The sequence below is a fragment of the Helobdella robusta genome, assembly GCF_000326865.2.
Source record: "Helobdella robusta unplaced genomic scaffold HELROscaffold_13, whole genome shotgun sequence".
In the NCBI taxonomy this organism is placed as follows: Eukaryota; Metazoa; Annelida; class Clitellata; order Rhynchobdellida; family Glossiphoniidae; genus Helobdella; species Helobdella robusta.
The window spans coordinates 2,202,740-2,220,608 of NW_008703718.1; the positions used below are offsets into that span (position 1 = coordinate 2,202,740).

General features: G+C 31.6%; 1 protein-coding gene across 1 annotated transcript; it reads left to right on the forward strand.

Moving 5' to 3' along the window:
* Positions 1–11,943: 11,943 nt before the first annotated feature.
* HELRODRAFT_168374 (hypothetical protein) lies at positions 11,944–14,748 on the forward strand (the record flags this gene model as incomplete). The annotated part of the gene is made up of 4 exons (XM_009014237.1): positions 11,944–12,004; positions 13,031–13,131; positions 13,493–13,664; positions 14,669–14,748. 4 exons carry the CDS (start codon positions 11,944–11,946, stop codon positions 14,746–14,748), a joined length of 414 nt encoding a protein of 137 aa, XP_009012485.1.
* Between the last annotated feature and the right edge of the window lie 3,121 nt (positions 14,749–17,869).

The window sequence follows — 17,869 nt, forward strand, 5'->3', positions numbered from 1 at the left end:
TGGTGATGATGATGATGGTGATGATGATGTTTGTGGAGGTGGTGGTGATGCTGACGATTAAAGTAATGATGACGTTTATAGGAATGATGATGTGATGATGACGATGATGATGACGACAGTTATAATGATGATGATAACAATAACGATGATGACGATGATGATGATGATGACGATGATGCTGATGATGATAGATGTTAGGAATATAATGACGATGCTTCTTCCATCGCATGCCCTCCATCAATCCCTTCCATTTATTTTAATTCCGAGACACAAGACAATAATGTTGCATCAGATATTACAAAATAGATGGTGATGACGATGACGACGACGATGATGATGGTGGTGGTGGTGGTGATGATGACTTTGATTTTTATCATCAATAATACTACCATCGTCATCATTGTCAATTGTCTCATTATATTATACGCATTTCTGTCGTCCTCATCATCATCACCACCATCATCATCATCAATGCACTGATCATCATCATCATCATCATCATCATCATCATCATCATTGCCATCATCATTATCATTTGCAACATCATCATCTCCATCATAAACGTTATCACAAAAATGGACGCGGTCTTCCAGAAAAAATTTCTAAAATTGGCAACAATGAAAGTCAGTAAGTATTACTGTCGCTGTTACATCGGCTTTCTACAGCGATCAAGTGCAATGCTTTTTGTCAGGTTAAGGTATCGCTGCTGGTTGCACTAATGAAAGAAAATTGGATATTTAAAGAGAAAGAACATTCAAGATAGAAATAAAAAAATATTAGAATTAAAGATTAAATAAGATTAAAATTGACTTATTATTATTAATTAATTAATTATTAATTTATATCGCGTGCTATATTCAAGTTTCATTCAAGTGCGTCTGGAGAATCAATGATTTTTTAGGTTTCCATAGGCCTATCTATATAAACAAAAAGTGCTTGACTAATTGTAAGGACAACAGTCTAACATATGAAACAAAATAACCAAACAACAACAACATCAAAATAACAATATATCCACAACAATACGCAACACAGAAGCAACAACACAAACAGTTGCTCAGTGTTAAGCATGAAAAATATTTCATAGGCAACTACTGCAGTAAGTAAGAATGAATTGTTGGCTACGATACTCTAACTTTCCACTCGGGAACGACAAAATTCTTCTTCGACTATAACGAAAACAATGGCAATTAAACATTTGTCGCTATTATTAATAATTATTATTATGGCGAAAATAGTAATAATAAAATAATAATAAAATAATAATTATAAGAATGATATTATTATTACTATTATTACTGATAACAGTATTAGTATTTTATTAGTAATAATCTTATTAGTAAAATGTTTATTATCATCAAAATATCGAAACAAGAGTTGTATTTGATAAAAAAATAATGTGAAAAAAATTTTTTTTTAATTATTACTTTTCAATGGTCTATTAAATCTGGTAATCATATCATATCGTGTATTTTGATGAAATTCATTCAATTAATTACTCAATTAACTTCACAAAACTACAATTAATACTAAAAAAATAATAGTTTGAATGGATTTAGTACATACAAATAAAATTAAATTATTAGCAAACAAAATTAGGATAAAAGAGACACAAATATGAAACCATGCCCGAAAGATAAATATTTATATTACGATTATTGTGACTATTTTTGCTCCTTTAGCAAATGATGTAATTATAGATGTTATTGACGCTATTAATGTCACTTTTATTCTACGATGGATAGTTACATGGCGCTACTGAGACAACTGCTACTGCTGCTGTTATTTGAGTGGCTGTCGCAAATTCGGCCCAAACAAGTTCTTAATGAAGAATAACGTTAATGCGTTTGCTGTTGTTTTTATTCCTGGTTACCCTTTTTGGAAATACCTTTTTCATGTTTCTACTTTTGTCGTCTGCCTAGTCTCTTCAGGCATTCTTCAGTTAGGCTAGATTTGCAAAAATATTCTCTCCAAAATTATGAAAAAAGAACATTTAGTAATGCCATCAAGATTAATTTGAATATCAGACAAGCAGTTTATTACATGCAAACCATATTAAATTATTCATTCTAAAAAATAGGTACATACAATTTTTTTAGCGAACGAGCAAAAACGTCGTCATGCATTTTTTAACACCGCCCCGAACGTATTTGAACCAGGTCACTGCGCAGATGTTTTATCGATGTAATAACGCCAGAAAGAGCGATGACACCGTTACTAACTTGCCCGAGCTTACTCTGTAATCATTTTTTACTTGTAAGTACTATTGTAAGTACTAAATATAGTGTTACAACAATACTTGGGAAATGATTTAAAAGTAGTAGTAGTAGTAGTAGTAGTAGTAGTAGTAGTAGTAGTAGTAGTAGTGGTAGTAGTAGTAGTAGTAGTACTAGTAGTAGTAGTAAGTAATAGAATTAATTTTAGTAGTAGTAGTAGTTTTTGTTGTAGCAGTAGTAGTGACGGTTCTACTAGGCTGTTGAAGTTGATTCATCGGATTTGACGTTCTAAATATGAGCCGAGTGAGTCTCTAACGAAAGATATGTGCTGGATATTTCTTCCGATAATATTCACGTACTAAAAACTTGTACTAAAAATATTAGAACTAACGATGATGCTAATGACGATCAGCTGATAACACTGATGACGGTTGATAAGGAGGTGCTAGCTAAATAAAGCCAAATAATGGTGAAAAAATGTTAAAAGCATAGCAAGGATGATGACAAATGATAGTATATCATAGAAAATAATGATATATACGTATATGTATATCAGCGAGTGTGAGATAAAATATATCATATATTATGATATACATATATATCGAGAATGATGAAGGATATATAATCGAGAGTCATATAAGAAATTATTTAAAGAAGCGATGGGTAAAAAATGATGATGATGACTATAACGTAGGAAAGAATTATAAAATATGATGAAGATGATGTTATCTACTCATTGCAATTGCATCTTTATCATTATCAAACCAGTTAGTTATTAGCCATTTGATTAATCACTGTACCGGTCCTCTTATCTGTTCGGTTGGGTGTGGCGGCGTGCATATGTGTGCGTGTGTGTAGTGTATATATAAATTTATATATATATATGTGTGTGTGTGTTTGTGTGTTGTGTGTGTGTGTGTGAGTGTGTGTGTGTGTGTGTGTGTGAGCTTAAATATATACACATGTGAGTAATTATTATGTGTTTTTTGCGAGTAATTATAATAAATATATGTTTGTTTTGATAAAGTTTATGGTAATAAAATTTAGAATTTATAAACTGCAATTAATTGTTACCATTATGTTTCAAATTAGTCACACTATGAAAGAAAATAAAGAGTTCAGCTGTATGGATTGTACTTGCAAGAAATACAGACGAGGGTAAGTTACGTATCACATGTAAGACGCATTATCTTTGCATTCAAAAACACATATACATAAATAAGTGAATGGTTTTTTCTTGTATAAACAAACAAATATACAAACACACGCAAGCAAAACTACAAACATTTAAATGAACGACACAGGACAAACTTAGACGAGCAAACACTCAAATGCATACGCGCCAATTTATTATTATAAATAAATTGATATACACATTACACGTATCTGCAATCTGGCACGCATACGTTTATAACAACTTACATGCACGTACATACGCAAGTACATATACTCGTATAGATATACAAACTTAGATACAAATTTAGATACAAACTTAGATACAAATGCGCGCGTGCACACCCATACACACACAACTATACAAATGCACATGCATTGCAAGATAAGATCCTCTATAACAAATACCGGTTTATTTTTAGTTATGAGTTGCATTAGAAGGAAAAATATACATTTGTATATTTGTATGAGAAGGAACGAATGAACGTATAAAGATATAAATGCGAAGATATTGTTTGGCTAGAGCGGCACAGTGTGTGGTTAATTGCTGATGTAGATAAATAAATTGTTGCTGTTATCTTTGAAGTGATTAATTCAGATTGAAGGTAAAGATCTGCCGGCAGATTATTATAATTAATTACCTACTCATCTCCGTTCGACGTATTTCCAATTGCGCGTATATCTCAAACGATTGTTGAATGCAAAAATATTAACAGCTATTGACCAGATGGTGTAGTGGCTAAAGGCGCCAGAATCTGAGCTGCTGAGACTAGGTTCGAATGCCTAGATTGACGATGTGGTGCGCGTGTATCGTCGATAACTTGGATTAACGCAATAATAGAGAATAACCAAGGCTATCAAAACTCTATCGAGTCGCTTTGCTACTTCAAACTATTTTTATCTGCGTCTATTTACTTGGATGGTTGTGACGATTGAATGTGTGTTCGTTGGTTATGCTATTTTTGTTTGTGTGTTTGTTTTTCTCTGTCTCCACATGTGTTCATGTGTGACATTTATAGGGTTGGTAATAATCCAGGCATGAGGTATGAAGCTTACTTGTGGTGATCCTTATCAATAAATTCTGCACTCGTGAAGATTTCGTTGAATTTTTTAATTTTTAATTTTCAAATAATTCGCGCATTGTTTTCAACAAAAATATAAAAACGATAGCTTTTTAATTTTCATACAAGAGAAATTTTACATAAAAACAATCGGAAGATGTTTTAGATGCTCTCAAAAAATGTTTGTTCAATTTGAAAAAATATTTTTTGGTGATATTTATTTCAAAATGTTATTCATGAATTCAAAAAAAAAACCATTGGCACAGTAGCTAAACCAAAATATAAACAGACGTTTGTAGGATTTTTTATCAAAAATTTTCAAAAGTTTAAACCAAAGAAATTTATGGAAAAAAACTAAAAACAAACATTACATAATATATAAGCAGGTGATTTTTATATTTTGAAAGGAGTTGAAACACCATAGGAAAACCACAAGACGACAAGAACATAAAATACATTAAAAGCCAGCAACTACACATCAATAATAAACACTGTTCTAACAGATTCAGAGGATCAAAAGATTGCAACAGTAAAAAGTCATTAGGATTGTCGTCATTATAGTGAAAAAATACCAAAAATAGCTACATACAAAAAACAATTAAACAAAAGCAAGACAACACAGCCACAACAACAAAAAACCACATCAACACATCATTACAACAATACATCAATATAAGACCAGCATAATGCCAGCATTCCATCATCATAACATCAACACAAAATCATCATCCCACCATCATAACATCTTCATAGCATCAACATCACATCATTACAACATCATCATAACATCATCACATGGACAACATTTGCACAAATCATGAGAACGCCTACATATGCGTTGACGCGTTCCTGACGCCAAATAAAATATGAACGCCAGGTGCATTTTCCTGCTATCAATAACATTATCATCAACAGTAACATCAACAACAACAACGACAATAACATTAATTACAACTACAACAACACATTAGCTACAGTAACATTAACTACAACAACAATAACGTTAACTACAACAACAACAGTAACATTAACTACAACAACAACAATAACATTAACTACAACAACAATAACATTTACTTCGATATTATAATCGACAATAACTAAATCACAGCAACAATAACTAACAACTAATAACTAATAACTAACCAGCAACAACAATAACGTTAACAACAACAACAATGACATTATTGTCAACAAAAATATTAACTACAACAACAACAACTACACTATAATTAACAACAACATAACCGTCAACAATACCAATGACTACATCAACAATAACTAAATTTATGTTACAAGTCGACATTATTATTGCATCTTCACATTCATCTTCATCGTCATTTTTTTTTCATCATGAATAATAAAAGTGTTTTAGCAACATTTATAAAAATCGTTATCATCATTGCAAATACAATTATCAACGTTAACGTTAATTTTGAAAACAACAAAAAAAACAACAGGAGCCCACAAACTCCAAACAACAACAACAGCAACATAAGCTATAACAACAACAACAACAATAACAACAACAACATAAACAAATATAAAATAATATCAAACAAAACAACAGCACTAGCAAGAGCTTAAACAAAGTAAGATTTTAAAAATCTAAGAACGCAACAAATTTGAGGGACGTTAATTTTAACGGATAACAATTTATCAACAGCCTTTATGACATCAGTTTCATCTCAATCATCATCATCGTTATCACTAATTTTTATCATCATTACCATAATTTTTAACATTATCCTCTGTTTCATCATCATTATCATCATCGTCGTCGTAGTCGTCATCATTATCATCATCATCATCATCATCATCATCATCATCATCATCATCATCATCGGTATCACTATCATCACGATGGCCATATTCATCTTAGTTTTCCATACTTATTTTCATATTGGTCTAAATTTCAGTAAAATCACAAATAATGAAATTTCGAATTGTGTTTAAGAAACAACCACCAACAACTTTGAAATATGAAAATTCTGAGTGTCCAAACTCGATAAATTTCTTAAATTTTCATCCATGTCAACTTTGCACCATTCTCGGTTTCTGTGTTACAAACAAGATCTCGTTTCGTTTCACTGGAACCAACTGCAACCAATGAATGGCAACAACATCATTACAGTTAAAAAATTATTTCAATTAATCCACAAAAGGCATTCCACGAGTGCGGAGTCCAGCCGAGACGTCATTTAATTATCCGATCCTTTCCAATCACCATGGGAAATTTTTGTTTGTCGTCGTGGAGGTGTGGTTGTGGTTGTGGTGTGGTTGTGGTTGTGGTGTGGCCATGTGGGGCAGATGCAAGAATTAGTGGGGATGTGCCAGAAATGTTGGGGTGTGTTGTATACCTGGAATGGATGTCCAGTAGGTAGTTCCGTGATAGATGCACGGTGGCTTCTTTTCTGCTTCTTTTTATTTGCTCACGTTCCATTGGCACATTTAATAATTAGCTGCCTCTCCTTCCATGTTTATTAGTCACGTTCCCATCATTTTTTTCAATTTGAAAACCGCTTCTAATAATGATCGAAATTATTTTTAGCCAATGTTTTTTATTAATTTTTTTTTTAAATCCTAATTTTTAATTATAGTGTGTTACAATTAAAGTTTCATAAAGTTTATTATTTTAAGTTTTGCGTTTAAGTTTTAAAATTGCTTTATCAATTGATGAGGCGATTGTGAAAAAATGAAAAAAGATTTGCTTGTGTGCATTTGCGTGTGATAACAATTGTATGTCGATGTGCAGTGTCTAGATGAATCGTAATTATAAAAATGAATTGAAAGATTTAAGAAAGCTCTTATCAAAATTGCATGCCAATTAGTTATTTAAAAAAGAAAATGTGTATTGGATTTTCTCAAAATGGTGGTTGGAATGATTGCAAATTGCAGGCGGTCTGAAATTAAAAGTCTTCAACGCAAGTGGCACTAGTAACGAAGCATGTGAGTTTGCTAAGATGTTCCAGATAACATTTAATAACCGAAAATAAAAATATGAAAATTAATTTCAGTATAATTAAAACAAAATGACAAAGTATCTACCATAATTATTATGTTCAGTAGTTTAGAGCAGACGCTGGAAACGCTGTTAGTGTAGAAATCTACGTCAAAATATCATCGAGTCAAATAAAAACTTTTCCTAAGTTAGATTCACTTGACAATGTAAGATAAGCATTGATAATTTTAACACTTTAACACTTTTAACAAAAATGGTTATAGTTTTGTGGCAAACTGATATCAACTAGATTACCAAAACTATTGTTCAACCGAAAGTAAAAGCTAAAAATAAACTAAATTAATCTATCTTAAAAATCTTTAAATGCAACATCAAGCAAATTTACTACTAGACAGCAAATGAAAGAAATATGTTTTTAATAAGAAAAAACAATTCACGTGAAAAAAGTCACATTATTATTAACAATTACAAAAAGCCAACAGCGCAATCAAAACTTTGCCCAAAACAACAACACAAATTTTAACATCAACAACAACAACAACTTCAATAAACACAGCAACTAAAATCACATCACTATTAATGTCATTTTGCTGACAACGAAAGGAACTAAACCGAGAAGTAAAGTGAATTTGTAAAGAATAAACGCAGCACATTGCAGAGAACATATAGAGGAAACAAATTGAACAAAATAAGCCATAAATTAAATTAACAAAGTAATAAAATGAACAACAAAACATTCAACTCATAAACAACAATACAAAGAAAATAACTAACACATAAACAAAAAACTCATTTATAAAGAACAAAGAATAAACAAAATTGCTCTTTGCTTTAAAACTTTCAAAAATTGATCTAACTAATAATTATATATCTACACGTATGCAAAAATGTATGCGTTTGTTAGCTGGGGTTTTTTATCAAATAAAATTACATTATCTTAATTTTGTCATTACAAACAATCATTTTTTTCAATTATTTTAATAAAAAATTGTCTTAATGGTATATTTTTTATCTGCTTTTACTGTTGTTAGTGATTGAATCAAAATAACCGAAAAAACAACACGTACAACAATTTCAACACCAATATTGTGAACAACAGCAACAGCAAACAACAATATAAATAACAGAATTTTAACAGAGAGAACAACAACTCATCGAGCGAGTCATAAAATTCATTGTTTTGTTTTAATTGGCTACTAAAGAAATTCTAACAATCCCAAAAGCCCAATAGAGAATGGATGGACAGGGGCACACATCATTTCATCACAGTGTGTGTGTGTGTGTGTTGCTGTGTGTTTGTGTGTGTGGGTGTGTAAGTGTGTGTGTGCAAGTGTTTGTTTGTTGCTCGAATTGCTATTGCACTCTAGAACGTTGTGTGATGCTGTGTTGTTATTGTTGTTATGTTGTTGTTGTTATTGTTGTTGTTGTTTTTTTTTGAAATTTTAAAGGTTTTTTGATGTGGATACGTTTTCATAAACGCTTAGTAAAAAGTTATTATGAAGTATATGAGCAATGCTATATGAAAGAATATATTGCCTTTATGTTACTGATATTTTGGCTAAATGTGACACATAATAGCTAGATGGATGATATCACAGAACCTTCAACAAATCCGTGATTTTAAGGACATCAGATAAAAAATAAAAAAGACAAATAATAAAAAATCATATAACAATATGATCATTATCAATGATATTATCATCGTAATCTTTATCATCATCGCCGATGTCATTCTCACCATAATCTTTATCTTTATTTTTGTTATCATTGAGAACATTATCCCCATCATCATCACCATCCACTTTGTCATAATCATAATTCAAGCTAAATTCATGGACATAATTTTTTACTTTCAGAATGATGATTATGAACATGACAAAATCACTCACATCATTGTATAGTTATCACTTTTTGTCATCACATTCTAACAAAACTTCATCACATATGCACTGGCACTTCATTAAATAGGGCCGCATCATTTTATCGTGTTAATTGCTGTTGAATGCTGACGAACACATATGATCAACATTTTAAAATGATTTCTTGGCTCGTGTGTGTGCGTGTGTAAATGTGTGTGTGTTAGTGTGTCTGTGTGTTTTTAAAAATTGCCTTTAAAAATGTGTATTTATGTGTGTACTTGTCTGTGTTTGTGCGAGTTTAATTTTTCTTGCAACGGCGATGTTGCTCCGAAATGAGTGTCTTATAATGATGTTTGTTATCTTCAAGATATGTTCTTTATAAATTTTTTGTGTATAAAAAAAATTAAATTAAAATTTAATAAAAACAAAGTTTCTACTGTGATATTTTTTTCAATTTTACGCTTATTCAATTGCGTCAACAATTGCTTTTCCAATTTATTTCAAAAGTTTAGTGAAAAAAATTATTTATTATAACAAGAACCCTTATTTTATTACTACTATATTATTACTCTACTACTACTACTACTACTACTACTATTACTTCTACTAATACTACTACTACGATTACTACGACTACTACTACTATAACTTTTTAACCACAACTACTACAACGTAACCTCACATCAAAATCATGAAGAATTTAGACAGAGACTATTAAAATATATAAAAAGTTACTATACCTAGTTGATAAACAACAACCAAAAAAACATACGCTGTTATTTCTCAAATTAATTATTATCAAACAGTATTTCACCCCTTATTGCTCTGTATCACCATGATGACAGTTTAACATTTAGCTGGTTAAAAACACTCCATTTTCTTTCCGGCTGTGTACATTCTACGAATTCATATTTAAATATTTCCTTTTTTTTATTATTTGTTTATTTCTATGGTGTTAAGTCATTTTTAACACACAAATGATCAGTGGTGTGTACTTAATGATAAACTGTTGTTTAAGTATAGTCGTACCAATACAATCATAGTACATTCTGCTGCTTAGCGTTTAAATCGACTGCATTCTTTGTTTTATTAATTACTCAAAATCATTCGTACATTTATTTTAATATTTTTGAATATTATTTATAATATATTTTACAATTAAAATAATATGAATTTCAAAATTGGTTATAATTATAAAGTTATTAATTCATCTACAAAGTAGAAACATCCAGGAAAAAATATTTGTGGACTAGTGAAAGTTTATTACCAGTTTTTTGACAACGAAACAACAAACATTTATATATTTTCCGTAAAATAAACTTTCAAAAAAAGATGATTGATGTGATAAGTGATTGGTAATGATAACGACAATGACTGAGTTTGCGGTAACTTATGTGTGCAAGATTTCACCGGAAAATATTTTTTTTTATTTTTTTTATCTTACAACACCTGTTGCTAATGTGTTGCAGTTGCGTGTTAATTCTCATGTTTCATGACAGCATTGTGGTTTATTTTAATCACTATTGTCGTGTTTTTGTTCATTTTAAGTTAAAAAATTATTCACCCTTTAATATATTGGATGTGAAGTTAAGTTAGCACCAAGTAGCGACTAACTCCTATGAAGTTAGTAGTTAGAAGTGTCAATGAAATCTTTTTAGTTTAAAACAATTTCTTTAGTAATATATTAGTATTTTCTTGCCGGTGTTACTTGAATAAGTAACTTTTTCTATTCAAACTTCTCAAGTCCTCGAAAGAGAGTTAGGGAGAAAAATGAGATAGATGATTTTATAGGAAGTGAGACAAACATGAAAATGATGAATGCATTCTTATAAAAAGTCACACCATGAACATTTTCGTGTCAGAAGACGTGGAGAGAATGATGATGATGATGGGTAGATGATGGAAATAATGTTCATAATTAGCTTTAATGGCTGTGTTCGTGAAGATGATGATGACGACGATGATTACGAAGATAATGTACGTTTATTAAAATTAAAATCCTGATCCGTGATGATGAAGATAATGACAGATGGGAAAGTAAATGTGCATGGAACGACAGTACTGATCAAGGTGATAACGAAAGATTTGAATTTTTAAAGGATTTTTCAACGAACACCTGTTCTATTGTATAATTTATACAAGAGTAAGCAAACAGAGACACGTAGACATACAATAGCACACACAAACACATGCACAAACACAAGCACACGCACACATGAAAACTAAAATAACTAAACCTGTATTGCCAAAATTAATAAGTCCACAAATCTTGAAGTTAATTTAACATTTGTAAAGTTTTTTTTAAACATGAACTACATTTTTTTCATTTCTGTTGGTATGTATTTTATGCTATTCGTATGAACATAAATTCGTACAAATACGCATCTACAATTTAACACACACACACAGACACACACACAAACACACACACATACACACACACACAAACACACACACAGACACACACGTACACACACATACACACACACACATAAATAAGACTTACTAAAAGATAAAGTTTAGTGAAAGAACTTCCCAACAATGAAACTGCCGTTTCTCCATATTGCCACCACGCTAGCCTAATCCATTACTACTCCGGCATTAATAAATCACACTCACGCCAACGTGTAAAAAAATTGTGAGTGACGTCAGATGATGACGTCATACAGAAGATGAGCTGTCATTGGTTGTGTACTGAACACTTGAGCATCTTAATAATGCTCCGTGCCTCAGGTCTGTTCTTTTTATTAATTAGTTTTTGTCGTGTTTGGTTGTTCAACCTGATGTTTCAAAATGGAGAGCCCAGTTTATCAGATTACTATGGCGCTTGTAAAGAGCTTCATGAAAATTGTGTGCAAATAAATTGAGTATTAATTTTTACATATGTAGTAAATATTATAAACGCTTCAGTCAAGAATGATACTGAGAATAATATTAATTGAAGTGTAAAAATTAAAACTGCAACTATCAGGTGCTAATAAAATTTCATGTCCGACTGTTTCTTTTGGGTGTAAATATTAACGTGACAGTGATTAAAATAAAGAATCTGCTTCTTGATATTGGTAAAACTTCAACTGCAACATCTTATTCAAAACTTCGTTAGAATTTTGATAACATCAAAAAAACGACATTTAAAACTATTGGAACAAAATATTTTGAAAACCATTATAGAGGTAGTCAAATCTCGATATTAACAATAACGTATTACATTTAGCAACAAGTCAATAAAAATAACGATACCACATACATTTGCAAGAACACATCAAAAATAACAACAACGTTGCATTAACATCAACAAACGCACATCAACAAATACAACAACATCAACAACAACATCACAACAACATAAACATAGCAGCAACAACAAACTTCCCTGCATGCAGCCATACATCACTTTAAATAGTGAAATGGGCGCTTTAGAAGCGGATATGCATAAAAAAGACATCAGCAAAGACACTAAATCAATCGGTCCTCTGTGACCGTATATTCCGGATCAGTGCATAATTCAGTCGAATTAAATAATTAATCTGAAAATATTTGTTTGTTGGGGGTGTTTTAAATTACTTTTCAGTTTTTATTTTTTCCAGTTGTATATTTGTATTACGTTGGTAAAAATTATATTATTTTTATAGTATGTTGGTAAAAATTATATTTTATCTTAGATAACACAACTCTACTCTTATAAAAATTTGAAGTTTAGCAACACGTTCAGCTGAGCCAATTCGGATTGATTATTTTTTACGTTTTTACAAACACTAGATTACAAGTATGGTAAACCAGAATGTTCTGCACGCCAAAGCAAAAACGCACTCACACTGGTGATGGCCATGGAGAGTGGTGTACGCCAAGGCCTGGCGTACGTACGTGCATCATACAATTCATCAGAGTGCACGACATGTCGGCGAGTCTGGAAAGTCAATCCATTTATTTCGCATCTTTCAAAATGAACGCACGGATTGAATTCATTTTCAAATTAAATACACTTCATCCTTCCCTCCATCACATAATTCCCTCTTTTAATCTTCTACTTCTCTTTTATCTCTTTTTTCTTTCGTCCTTTTTTTCTTTCTTTCTTTCTCTTTCTTTTTCTTTTTTCACATTCTTATATTTTTATCAGGATTATCAATCACTACGTGATGATTTCTGATCGATCAACTAACCAACATACAACCGATCACATGACCACTACATGACCACTCACATGACCACCACAACAACTAGTCACGTGACCACCAGGGCGACCAGTCACTTGACCACAACAACTACCAATCACATGACCACTACAACTGCCTGTCACATGACCACCACAACGACCACTCACATGACCACCACAACAACCAGTCACGTGACCACCAGGGCGACCAGTCACTTGACCACAACAACTACCAGTCACGTGACCACCAAAACGATTAACTACAAAAGATTCTTTAAACTTTAAACTTTTCAATAACTTTTTATTTGTGGTCAATAGATAAAGATTATGTTAACTAATTTTATTGCATATTTATAAAAAAAACTGCTTTACTTGCTGCGGTTGTAATTGGGTTGTAACCTTTTTTCCAGAAAAACTGATCAAATCTAACAACATATTTTAAAACAGTCATCCATCCTTTCAGTTACGCAAAAATGTTAAACTTATTTTAAATTTTAAGTTAATGTTTAAAAATCCGCACGTAGGTTTCAGGCAAGGAAAAAAAAATTTACTAATCCATCCTTAAAATACATTGAATGAATGCGGCGCTTCCTCAGATGAACGTACAAGCAACATCCGGCTATGGAGAAAACATTTTCAAGCCATTTATCATTTGAAAACATTTTCCTGCTCTGACTCATATTAGCTTAGTTTAGCATTCAAATCATTTAAAATTACCTTCAAACGGACTGCTGTTTATTGAATGCGACATTGTCATATCTTTCTTTCTAAACATTGCATATATGCATACTAGAATGTATTTGCTGGGAGACTGCGTGTGTAGGGTTTGTGTGTGTGCATAAGTGTGTTTGTGTGCGTGTGTGTGCCTGCTGTGCCTGTTGCTTATAGGTTGGGTGGACAATTGTTTAATTGTGGTGAGTGACTAAAATTATTAAAAAAACTTTTCAAAGATTGTACTAACATTTTTTTTACTGGGCCATCCAAAGTGACAAACTTTTCCTGTTATACATTTTAAAATATACAACTAAACATCTTTTGAAACATTTGTAACCGGACATCATCAACATAGAAACATGATCATCGCCAATATCTTCATTAACTTCATCATCAACATCAACTTTCACATCATCATCAACATCATCTTTCACATCATCATCAACATCAACATCATCATCAACATCGTCATCATCGTCGTCGTCATCATCGTCGTAACCATCACTACCCACTCCCATCTTATCTCGCAGGCCTCATCAGCTCCTTAATGATTAATTTATTGCAGAGATTCGCGTACGAGAAAATTTTTGAAATTTTTCTTCAGAAATAAAATCTCATTTATCATGCCATATTCATAATTCGTCGTAATGCCGCAATTTCAAAACTTTCAAAATAACTTCCTCCGTGAGAATCTTCGATGTTACAACAACATCATATTAAGCATAAACGTTAAAATTAACAAATTACAAATCTCACTCAATCAGACAATCGCGAAAAGCTAAAAATTTGCTAAAAATAAACATTCGTCTTAATAAAATAGTAGAATGATGAATGTGTTGCTACAAAGTTTTCAAAACTTTAAACAACTTCTAGGCATGTAAATCAGAAACAAAAAAACAACAACAAATGTAGCAGCAACATACTCATATATATAAAGACACACAACTCAAAACGCGCAACTTTTCATCACGAACAAACATTGCAAAAAAAAACCAAATGAACAATTAAGAACAAACGTTAGGTGGAATGAATCAACGTTTGAAATTGTTCTTGTTCCCTCGACAGCTCAAACAAACAAGCAGCAACGAAAGTGGCGATCACCACCACCACCACATTGAAGAGAGCAACAGGATGTAGAAGATTTGTCGCAACATCGTCACGAGATTATGGTCCTCTTGCCAAATATATATCATTTATCATCAACTTTTCTATGCGCACATTAATTTGTTTGGATATAAATTTTTGTGCTCGCTCCTGTGAAATGCATTTAGTTAAGTGTGTGTGTATGTGTGTAATGTGTGTGTGTGTGTGTAAGTGTGTGTGTGTTTGTGAGTGTGTGTGGTGTGTGTGTGTGAGTGTGTGTGTGTGTGTGTGTGTGTGTGTGTGTGTGTGTGTGTGTGTGTGTGTGTGTGTGTGTGTGTGTGTGTGTGTGTGTGTGTGTGTGTGTGTGAGTGTGTGTGAGTGTGTGTGTAGTGTGTGAAAATTAATGAAAATTGAAAATACGAAAACACAAGTGGCTGTGTTTGTGTTTTCGTGGAAAAATTAATTTTTATTTGCTTTGAAACTTTTAGTAGCAGCCAAGTTGTGACACGTACAAATTAAAAATTAGAGTTTACAGCACTAGTAGAAATAATTCTAAAGAAGTAACTGTAACTAAATTGTAAACTATTTTATAAAAAAATCGGTCCAGAGCTAACTGCAGTTACATTTCATCTAGTTTTAAATTTTAATAATCATAATTTTTTAAAAGCAAAACAAAAAGTCGTCAATATTTTTTCACAAAAATTTAACAATTTCAAACTGATAATTATTATTCAACTATTCGAGCTGTATTTATTTTTCATGAATCTCCTTATTATTTATTTTAACGTTTCTATGATCATTTGTTCATTCGTCTGAATGTTTTTTCCAATTCATTATTAACGTAGATGGATACATGTTGGAAGCACTGAGCAGCTAAGGGGCGGCCAACCATCAAAGCAACATTATACATTATGCATTGATATAAATGCAGTTAATTGTAAGTCTTCCATTACACGCTACATCTCGTGATTAACTATCACTGACTTTCTTTCCTATATTTGAAAAAAATATTCTTAGCCCTCTATGTATATACACATATATTATCATGGGATATATTAGATATATATATATATATATATATACAATTATACAAACACATATACTTCTATTCAACTTTTTTCAATTATCAACTGTCTTTTTCTTCAAAGAGTTTTTCAGATTTAAACACAAAAGTCGAAGTTACAGAAAATATTGAATACAAAAAATGATTTCAAATCATCATAATTTTGTGTTTTCATGAGTGTTTTAAAATATTGCAAAGTTTAGTACGACTTAAGTTTGACAATAATTTGCGGGTCAAATAAAAAAAATATTATTAATGAAAGGTCAGAGATCATATGTGGAAAGGTGATAGTCTGATTAATAATTAAGAAGATAAGAAGTTAGGTCTAAGGGCAAACTTTGATGTAAAGTAGATTTTTATAGCTAAAATGTGAAGAACTTACATGAGAAAACGAAATTTTTTCTCGTTTTGTGTTTGAAATTTGCCCGCAAAACAAAACATCATCGTAGAATTTTTTTTTCTTCAAAAAAACCCGGCAGCAGAGGGCTGTAATGACATATCTGCAGTGCAAAGTTGCAATTCACACATGCACAAGCAACAACAAATTACTATTGTACACCTTCTTATCCAAGTCCATCCATCAACCCAACGTCACTCCAACGTAGAAGTATGTGTTTCTTTTGTGTGTTGTTTGTGTGTGTGTGCTGTTTGTGTGTGTGTGTGTGTGTTTGTGGGTGGTGTAATGTGTGTGTCTTTCATAAATATATATGTATGAGTGTTTCTTTTTTATGTGTATCCATATCTCATATGTGCGATCGCAGGATTTTTCGATCAACCAGAAATAAGAAATGTGTGTACGACATGTGTGTACGACAAGGCGCTGTACAAAATTTATAAACCTTAGTATGTCCAATGTTCAATAGTTTTAGAGAATTAATATTGTCTAGAAATTTAATTCAACATTTAATTGTTTTTATTATTGAGTTGAGTTCTAACACCAAGTACATATTACCCTTCAACATTTGCCGGCGCATGCGCGTTTAAAAATGTAGCACTTTTTATGATCATCAATTATTTGCTCATTGGTCTTAGCATGGGATTATCGGAGTTGACGTCACTTTGCATTCTCTTCTGGTTTATTTAGGTGCACGATATTTTTTCAGTTCGTGGAAATTTCAAATTTAGGCATGCAACAAACATTTTAATCATTCTTGGTTTGGAAGTTTCACGCATTTGTTGCATTTTAAAAAGGGTTGTTCGTACTTTAAATAAACTTTTTAGTTGCTATTATAATGTTATTACTAATTGTTATTTGTTAAATGACAAGATTTTACGCTTCATTCAGTGTTCACCCCAACAAAAGCCACCAATTTTGTTTGATGAAACCCCACCACTTTCCTCAACAGCAGCCACAAAAATAACAATGGCTTCGAATTTACTCAACAAAAAAAATAATTAAAAGTGGAAGAATAAGAAAAAAATGATTGAAAACTCTACGTTTAAAACTCTCCTCGTCCTCATTCAATTTCAAATTTTCAGTAAGAAAGTAAAAAATGTTGTCCTAACAGCTGTTACATTGTTTGTCATCGTCTCAATCATCGTTCTAATCATCATCTTAATCTTCATCTTTATCACCTTAATCATC